The sequence below is a fragment of the Poecilia reticulata genome, linkage group LG14, assembly GCF_000633615.1.
Source record: "Poecilia reticulata strain Guanapo linkage group LG14, Guppy_female_1.0+MT, whole genome shotgun sequence".
NCBI lineage: Eukaryota > Metazoa > Chordata > Actinopteri > Cyprinodontiformes > Poeciliidae > Poecilia > Poecilia reticulata.
Genome location: NC_024344.1, coordinates 26,217,792 through 26,227,865, shown reverse-complemented (window position 1 = coordinate 26,227,865; position 10,074 = coordinate 26,217,792). Strand labels below are relative to the sequence as shown.

At 41.8% G+C, this 10,074-nt stretch overlaps 1 protein-coding gene across 1 annotated transcript in view; it reads left to right on the top strand.

The window, feature by feature from the left end:
- Positions 1–10,074, top strand: part of LOC103476350 (glutamate receptor 4-like) — a 100,882-nt gene that overhangs the window by 75,746 nt on the left and 15,062 nt on the right. The window contains exons 15-16 of the mRNA XM_017308529.1: positions 1,926–2,040; positions 5,735–5,872. Coding sequence (XP_017164018.1) covers positions 1,926–2,040; positions 5,735–5,872 — 253 coding nt within the window. The remainder of the gene's footprint in view (positions 1–1,925; positions 2,041–5,734; positions 5,873–10,074) is intronic.

The following is a 10,074-nucleotide window of genomic DNA, read 5'->3' as shown; positions in this document are numbered from 1 at the left end:
CTGTAGTAAATTGTAGTAAACTGTAGTAAACCACAGTAAACAGTAAACTACATTGTAGTAAACTACAGTAAGCTGTAGTAAACTACAGTAAACTAGTAAACTGTAGTAAAGCACAGTAAACAGTAGTAAACTATATTATAGTTAACTGCATTAAGCTGTAGTAAACTACAGTAAGCTGTCGTAAACTGTAGTAAGCTCTAGTAAACTGCAGTAAATTGCAGTAAGCTGTAGTAAATTGCAGTAAACTACAGTAAGCTGTAGTAAACCACAGTAAACTGTAGTAAACCACAGTAAACAGTAGTAAACTACATTGTAGTAAACTACAGTAAGCTATAGGAAACGGCAGTAAACTGTAGTAAGCTGTAGTAAACTAGTAAGCTGTAGTAAACCACAGTAAACTAGTTAACCACAGTAAACTGTAGTAAACTATATTATAGTAAACTTCATTAAATTGCAGTAAGCTGTAGTAAACCACAGTAAACAGTAGTAACTACATTGTAGTAAACTGCATTAAGCTGTAGTAAACTACAGTAAGCTGAAGAAAACTGTAGTAAACTGCTGTAAACTGTAGTGAAGGATCTGTGAGGCTGTGCGCCACTGCTGTGGTTGGAGTTCCTGCTTTGACTAGACGCAGTCAGTGACAGATGCTGGTGGTCCTCTCCTCCAGGCTGCTTCCCGTGGAGGTGGCAGAGTCACCCTGTCACTTCCTGCTCTGCCCGCCGGGAAACCATCAGCAGCAGCAGGCTGGACGCTCACACCGCTCCTCTGACTCGGCATCATGCTGCTTTCTGTCTGCAATCTACTGTCATTACCAATGTTTCATTTTGTCAATGATGCAAAGAAATGAAAAGGATCTGAACGCACCAGGAGACAAACCTCTGGACCTTGGAGACGATCCCAAGATTGTTAAATTATTTTTTTGTTAAGAATTTACAAAAACTGAACTGGAGAAAACTTTTTCTTAAGTAATAGAAATAAAAATGTTAATGGGGAAAAATATAACTACAACATACTTAAATTGATATGTTATTTTTTGTATTTCTGTTTACTTGTATCTATTAATCAGCCTTTTAAACTGATGTGAAACAAGCAGTTTACGTCAGCTGAATTACTGCTCTCCGTTTTCCTCCTGGCGGCTACGCTAAGCTGGTCCGCAAATTGAATCCATTTGAGTATTTGTAATGTAAATGCAGGGTAAACATAATCACAATACGCTGACCTTTTATCCAGGTATGAAAAACTAAAACTTTTGAAAGTGAACTTTCACATTTCTGTTCTGAAATGTGAATGTTGGTGCAGCTTTGCATCCAATCCACTAGGTGGCAGCAATGTTCACTTGTTTTATTGAGCAGTTTTAGCTGTTTTTTAAAGGTGAAGCATATATGTGCAAAAGTTTTAAACCATTAAGTATGTACTGTTTTAAAATGAAAAATATAGACATTAAAAAGCTTTATAAAACCTGTTAAACTATTGCTTTACTGATTAAAACGAGACAGTATCTGAAGACTTTTGTCTTAAAGGCCACAATGTAATTCAACATGTAATAATAAAAAAAAAAGAAAAGAAATACTTTAATTAAATAAATGTATGTATGCATATTTCTTTAAATGAAGGCATTGATTTATAAAATCGAGGAATAATGTGCTGAAATAAAATATTTCTAATTCATTTTATTGTTAAAGCATGGAATTACTTTTTGTTCCTATTTATTCTAAAATCTTGTTGAGCAGTACATCAGCAGTACCTGCTGCTCTGACAGCAGAGGTTTGGCTCAGGGAGCTTTCAGGTCTTTTAACTGGGATTAACTTTTTTCCACCCTTGTCCCTCTCTGACTTCTCCTCCCTCTCCCCCTTTCTTCTTCCTYCCCTCCCAAATTGGACAGCATACTCACCCCTCTCACCAAATATGCTTTATCGTTTTTCAAGAAGTGCCGTTAACCTGGCCGTGTTAAAGCTCAATGAGCAGGGCCTGTTGGACAAATTGAAAAACAAGTGGTGGTACGACAAAGGAGAGTGTGGCAGCGGAGGCGGTGGCGAGAAGGTTAGCCGCGATGTCGCTCTGACGTTGATGTGGGTAGGAGAGAAATGTTTGTTGGGAACAGGAGCATCTGCCGGGTCGACCCACCATTGACCCCATGAGGAAGAGGAGTGCTGTTGAAGCAGAAATACTCGCTGTTCTTGACGCAGAACGGAGCCGGTAGTTCTGGTCCAGCAGCGCTAGCCGTTGAGCTCAGAAATGTCCCGGCAGTATGCGCCTGTTCCAGAAAAGCGACGCAGCCGGGGCCCCACCTGTATATGTCTGTTGGCTCCGCCCCCTTTCCCGAACCAACCTGGGGTCACATGAGCAGAGAGCAAAGAGACATGTAGCGTCCGTGGGGCCCTCACTGGCTACGTCACTTTGTGAAGAGTACTGAGCTGCTCTTGTTGGGCTTCTTCTGACTGAATAACATAAAATAACATGTCCTATGATGTTATTTATGTTATTTCCCCACCCCGCCCTTCCCTGCCCCCCGTGATTTGAAGAACGCCCGTAAACCTTGCCGTATTGAAACTGAGTGAAGCAGGAGTCTTAGACAAACTGAAAAACAAATGGTGGTACGATAAAGGGGAGTGTGGACCCAAGGACTCTGGAAGTAAGGTCAGTCCCACCAGCCTGGGTGCCCCCCCTCCTCTCTGTGTGTCTTTGCACTCTTTTTGTCCTGCTGGCAGTGCAGCCAATGACAGACATGCAGGTAGAAGCTTAAGATGGCGGACACAGCATGACCAACACGAGGCATGAGCACCACGCACAGCAGATGGGGCCTCCCGCTTCTTCAGTGACACAAACTGCTTTTTACCACATGCTAACCATGTTAGCTTCGTTCTGTTATACTCATCATACCTGAATTTATCAACAACATATGAAGAAATGCATTAAGTAGAGATGGTTTGTTTCCATAACGTGCATATATTGGATATAAAGTTGTATATTTAGTAGAAAATTAGGCATAGATATTTATAACTCCAACCTTTAGATGGCAGCAAATGTGAATGTAGGCAGAAGAAAGACTATAGCCACTCAGCCTCTCACCGCTAGCTAAGCTAGGTTGGTGACATCAACTAAGTCACTCTTTGGTTACCTAGCAACTCCTTCACTCTTTGGCTACCTGCTGTCTAAGCCTGCTGAGTAACTTGTGCAGCAGTACTGTACCTCATAACTGCTTAAAAAAAAACAGCGTAGAGAGAAAGCTGGATAAAACAGGTAAGGTCGCACCGTTAGGCAATATTTCAGATATTCAAAACAAAAAAATCTTAATAATTGTTAATATTGACCAATATAAAGTACTTAAGCCACAATGTTTTTTCTAACATCTTAGACAGTGATACCTGTTAAATGAATCCATAAAAGTTAAATAAAAGAACGATAGTACGTACACACATCAAATAAAGGTTTCACTAGTCACAAACTCGGTTTCAAACATTTCAGATTAGGATAATCTCATCCATGTTTGAAGAGTGACCATTTTGGTTTTTAAACAAGAGCTAGTTAACGATGCTCAAGGTTTCCATTTGTCTCGATAAAGTTCCCTTTGAAGAAGAAAATATGGGTTGTGAATGTCTAGGTAGCAGCTTGAAAGCTAAAGCTAGCTAGTAGCCTCCTTCTCATTTTCCAGCGCTGACCACTCAATTACCGGCGTTGATTGCTAATTAATCTGATCAGTTCTAGCTTAGCAATGGATATAGCCTCCAGCTACAAGCAATTAGCCACCAGTGAGAGTGAGCTACTCTTAATTTGATGCTGAAACCGCGCTATTCTCAGCACCATGTTGCTTCAGTAACCAATAAAAACTTGAAATAAACAGACGACATTTGTGTCACTGTAAAAACGTTTGGCCACGTCTGAATGTGTCACAGCTGCAGAAACACTTTGTTTACCACCACAGGCGGTCAGAAGGCATGTTCAGACATGACCAGAACCTTCGACTGATCCACTCTGCTGATGCTCTGCAGCACTGAGGAGGCTTCATCTAGGAAAGCAGCATGCAAACTCCACATTTCCAATCAGATCCATGCAGCACAGCGCGCCACACACACACACACACACACACCCACACACACACACACACACACACAGCTAGATGAGAGTAAGCATGACAGGCAGCCGTTTGGTGCCAACAGGTCGTGGATTGAATGTGCCTGAAGGCTGTGAGCTCAGATCGGCTGCATCTGGTTGAACAAAATCAGGGTTCAAAGGTCGGGAATGAAAACCAGGATCTGTTTTAAAGGGAGGACTTAAAGGAGCAGTTCATATAAAACATGGAAACAGATTTTCTCACTTACCTCAGGGTGAAAACTAACAGGAAGACAGTGGTTGAACCTCAGTAGACTGCAGACAATCACATTTTACAAAATGTTTTCAACCCCCTACAGATTTTTTAGTTTTATTTATTTTGTCAAACTTAAATTATTCAGATAATCAAACACCAGAAATAGATAAGCTTAGTAAATAAAAATAGATATTTCAAAATTAGAATTTAATTAATTAATGGGATAAATGTCTCTAAATCCATCTAATCACCCCATAAACTGGTTGTTCAAAGAAAAAAGTCAATGTTTTGAAGCATCTGAATAGAAGCTTCTGATCTCAGTCCCACAGAAAGGTCATGGTCAGAACTGAAAAGCTGACCCAGTTGCCCCGGTTCTGTGTGGAGGAATGGGCCAAAACTCCATTAACCTATGGTAAAAATCCTGAGGAAAGAAAAACGGAATGCTTGACCAAAGTCTGAAGACTTTCTGAGATGGGTAGAAACTTCTGAATCTGAAGAAAGTCTCTTTAAATATTCTGACATTTAGCAAAAAGGAATGTTGATTTCTGCTGACCTAAACAGGAAAAGTTTAGTTGAATTAAAAGAGGCAGAATCATGTAAAATCAACTTTTCTGAGCTTTCCATCATGTTTTAAAGTTTTCCCTCATCAAAGACACACCTGGAGCGTTGCCTTGATTCTTTCAGGAATACTTGATAAATCCTTTAATCTCCATGGTAGCTGTGCAAAACGCCTGGGTGGACCTAGCCCCGCCTCTGAGACACAGCTCCTCCCCTACTCAGCTCCTGCAGACTAGCCAGCAGCAATTGGCAAACATCAGCTAAGCTCATTATAGGAGTTACTTTACACAGCAACACTGGTAAAAAAAAAAAAAAAAAAAAGGCATTATAAGGTTAATAGAGGAACCACGCTGGGATGACTTTCTGAAGGCTGAGCTTTAGAGCGTTAAATCAGTAAGTTACATTTCTTTTTTAAGTCATATATATCATTTTTATAACTAGAAGTTAACATCATTACTTAATTATGCTACAATACGGGACCTTGTACCTGGAAAACGCATATTATTCCCCCCTTAATGTTTGAATTTCAGGAAAACAATATAAATGTTTTTTACAGTGTAAAGTTTACACTGTAAACTGTTAGCAGACCAAGCTTCACTGTGCCTAAAAATAGTAAAAATTCATAGTTCTAGTAAACTGGGGTAAGTGAGAAAATCTATTTTAAAATTTTAACTGATTCATTAGTCTTGAGTCAATGTAGTTCTGGTCATTGTGAAAATGGTTGCAGTTTGATGAGTTTGGTGTGTTTGTGAGTGAATGATGAGAGTCTGAAAATAGATTTTTCTCCTTTTTATTCTGTCTGATTGATGCTTTGACCTCTCTGTACCAACTTGTCCTGATTTTAGTTTTTCCTGTCCTCACTGGAAACAGGACAAGTCGTCCCAGGCCCTCAGCCTGAGCAACGTGGCGGGGGTCTTCTACATCCTCGTCGGGGGCCTGGGTTTGGCAATGCTGGTGGCCCTCATCGAATTCTGCTACAAGTCGCGCAACGAGGCCAAAAGAATGAAGGTGGAGGCCCAGTCCCCATCCCAAACCCCGTCCCAACACCCCCATTCCCACCACTCCCACCGCCGCTGCTACCCCTGCCGCTCCGGCAGCCCCCGCCATAGTCCCGAGCCTAGCCAGAGCCCCAGACGCAGCGGCAGCATCCGCAACTTAGCCGAGTTTAGTGAGGTTTTGAATGGTTATGGCAGCGACGGGGAGGCTAAGATGTAGCTGTGGTTTTCCTAGAAGCTTCACCCAATCCTTTGCTCTCCCTTCACTAGCTCCTTGCCAGAGATTGTAAGTGAAACCTGTCGCCTCGCCTCCCTGTGCTCGCGCCGCCATGCTGAGTGACTGTTGTGACCAGTGGCAAAGCGCTTCCCACCTCCCTGTCTTAGCTGCTCACTTTGTGCTGCTGTGACGTACTGGTCTGCGTTTGAGCTTCCCCTCGGTGTGACAGGACGTGATGAGTCATCCTCAGACTTTATGTCGTCTCTAATGCTTCGCAGTTTGTGTGGCTACAGAGACTGGACCTCATTCATCATACAGAAACCTTCTTTCCGCCAAAACAAAACATGCATTGCTAATTCTCAACACAGAAACCACTGTAGATACAGTGCAGGAGTATTTTTTTAAACTACAGTACCTTCCATAATTATTGGCACCCCATCCAACCTTTAATTCAGTGTTGAGTGTTGAACGTTGCAGAAGCTCGCCTAGCTATTGGCAAGGCTCCCAAATAGTCTGACCCAGACGTCCGCTTTGAGTACACCTCAGGCAGAAGGTCAAGTTTTATGAGTGCATACTTTAGGTGTAGTTGAAGGGGACATCCGCCAGACAAGTCTTCTCCAAGGTCAATTGTTTACGACCATGAACTTGAGGTGTAGTCAAAGTAGTCGTCGTTTACGTTGTCATCTGCCAGATATGTCCATGCAAATATAAATTTTTCTCACTGTACAGGAGGCTTACTCAAAGTCTGCCGGACACATCCACACAAAGGTCAGTTTTTATGAGCGTGTAATTGAGGCGTACTCAAAGGGGATCTACGCCAAACACGTCCAGGCAGAGGAGCAGAGGGATCAAGAAATGCTGAACAAAATGACACAATTTTTGTCACGTAAATGTGACAATAACAACTGATTCTGGTACTCTGGCAAGACTATGCAAAATGTATGCTATGCTATGTCCTTCARTGCTAATCCCAGTTAGTTTGTGACCAGAATCCTGAGAACATTTTTCTTCTTTGCTCATGAAGGAACCAGAGCCAGTAACTTTCCTTTTCCACCATCTGTCCATCGTTGGTCCTCTATGGGCTAACTGGTTGTAGAGTAGGCCTCCAGGCAAGCTTGGTCTGGTATTGCTCTGCTTCATAAGACCCATCTTACATGGACTCCTCCGTCTGATGTGGGAACATCCATCAGCAGTTAGAAGTTCCTTAATGCTCTGATCAACTCAAAATAAAGAAACATATTTAATGGGGGCTGYTGGGGTGCCAATGGGTTTAGGGATTCAAGCAGGAGTATSAATAAGTGCTTAGCTGGCTGGATCTAGGTTTCTTTCTTTTCCAGTGTCACCCCTGAGGTGATGCTTTTCTAATAGGCTTGAGGAAAGATAGATGAGGATCAATGTCTCACATTTACAACTGTGAGGACATCAAACTGTAGAGCTTTTGTCCATTTTACTCGTCTTCAAACTTTAAGTCCTATAGGAAAAAGTCTGTGTCCTTCTAAAGGTCTCAGGTAGGACACACTGTCTTAAGTCTGTCCCTMAATAATCCCAACCTTTAGCAAATTCATGTTCTCAGGAACGGAATCCTCCAGATGAGTCCAAGAACTTTATCTTTTCTGTTGTTGACTTCCAGATCTCTGTCCCCAGTCTATATCTGTCCAACGTTGTGTMCCCCATCAGCATAAACTCTTCATGAGCTTCACCGTTGCTCAGTCAGCTTCCCTGTCTTCCCTGTCTTCCCTGCACCTATCACTGTGAAATCATTCTGTTGGTAATGGGTTTATACAGAGATAAGTGGCTGCATATAAATGTCTGCAGAACTGAGCAGAACCACTTTCATGTTTTCCCTCCAAGGAGTCAGACTTTTAGCTCTCCAGAATTTCTGGGCGTCTTCAAAGTTTTTCTTTGGACTTGGGTTGCTTTGGATAAATCTTCTGAGACCGGCAAAACCTTGTAACGTGACTAGAATCGGTTTTTGGACATAAGAAGTGTCAGCAAACCTTGAAAATCTAAAAAAGCAAAACATCTGGCAAAGACCTGAAACAAAGACCCCATTCAATACGTTTGATCCAACTCCAGTCCGTTTGAAAGTCCAGTTCATGTAGACATTCACACTTCATTGGTTCATGTGGGGAGGTGTGAACACGTAATCAAGCCAAATAAGCGGAAGTGGACTACAGTGCAGGGCATTCTGGGTAAATGGCTCATGGAGAAATYCTCCAACCGCTAAAATCTGACGCCTCCATTTCTGTTTCCAATTGATGAAGAAGGAAGTAACACTTGGTGTCTTCAGAGGTTTTTGTTTCGTTTCCTTCAGTGGTTCTTGGTGCAGCGCCTCCACAGGCGAGGAGGGGAACAGGTTGATCAAAGGGTTTGGTTGGTTAGACTCGGAGCAGAAAGATAGAGAACCACAGCAGCTGGAGGAGGAACAAAGGTTGAAGTTTTGGTTCCAGTAGAACAGAGTCTACTGAAAACTCCAAGTGCAGCTACTTTTCCTAGAACGTGTAGCTCTTTAGTTTACCAGTTTCAGCATGATGTTAAATCCTCTAAATAGATAAAACAGCCACTTTTCTGTATTCTGCTCAGCTTTTATCTGCTGAAAGTCTTGCTCTCTCTCACTGTCGCAGCCAGAAACATCTGCAGACGTCACCTAGTATGTGGAAAATGTAGTTTCCTGATGCTGAAAACAGTCAATACTGAGTCTTCATCACTCAGTAACAACATGTACACCGAAGAGGGTTGTTGTTAAAATACCCAGAAGGTACTGTGGGTTTTTTGAGTTTCTGGCTGACAAATCAATGTATAGGTTAGGTGAAGATGAAAATCGGCTAATTCTGATCTCGATGCGTCTCCATTAGGATTCAGAGTCTCTGTCGGTCAAACGCGCGACATCTTTGGTATTTTCMTGGATCCAGCTAAARAATTAGCATCTTTGAAACTAACTCTGTGTATTTAGTGCCTGAAGATGCTGATTGATGTGTGGACAGACACGGCGTTGATTCATTGAGTTTSATATCTAAGTGGGTCAAAAGCCACCGTTTCATGAGATGCTTCCAAAGTCCAAACAGAAATGCTGATGAAGACCTCTTCACAGGAAACAGTAAGCTCTGGCTCTTTGGAGGCRCTGCTGTACGTCTCATGCTTTCATCGGTTTTGCAGATTGGAGTTYCTAAAAGTTTCTTGGTTAAATAAAAAAATCACCACCTCTTTCTTTCCAAAAGATGTTTTAGGCAACAACAAAAAAATTACATTTGGCAAAAAATGATATAGGTCATTATTTTAGGAAAGTAACAATTTGAGTCTCAACTGCTTCTAAAAACAACTGTGTCGTTGCCTAGCAACTCCAGTGGAGTGTTGCTCCACTCTAGAGCGACACAAAAAACGCCCAGCTGGTTTTTGGCAATAAGGTAATGTTTTTTGTTGTCTGGAAAATGAACCATTTCCAAAATCGACTGATTAAGTCACAACRAGGGGCACTGTGACATTGCCTAGCAACTCCAGTGGAGCGCCACCTGTTACCTAGCAACCCAAGCACGTTTTGCTCAGCTGGTTTTATCGCTGTCTGCACTGAATAATGACTGCTGGAAAAGACAAGTGTTTTGTTGTTGACTTATCAACCAGGAACCACTTGCCACATTCTGGTTGGTCGTGCAGGAGGCTCCACTTCTGCTTTTCAAAGACATATAGTTGTATAATTGTGCATCTGTTTGCGACCATTTTTACATAGRTGTGAAAAGTTGAGTGGGGTGTGTGGCAAGCAGCAGCTTATTTGGATTTAAAGTGACAGAGACCCTAAAACAGCTCAAAATACAGAGTAGAATAAAATCTTGTCCAATAATGATTTTGTGGAAAAAGCAATCTACATGTTCTGAATCTTATTAGGAAGCATATTAGGTCACCTTTAAATTAATTTGTTTGAGACTGATTTTTGGATAATATACCATATGAAGGCAGATTCAGAGATAAACTTGGGCAATAAAGTTAGTTCAAAAGATAGAAAA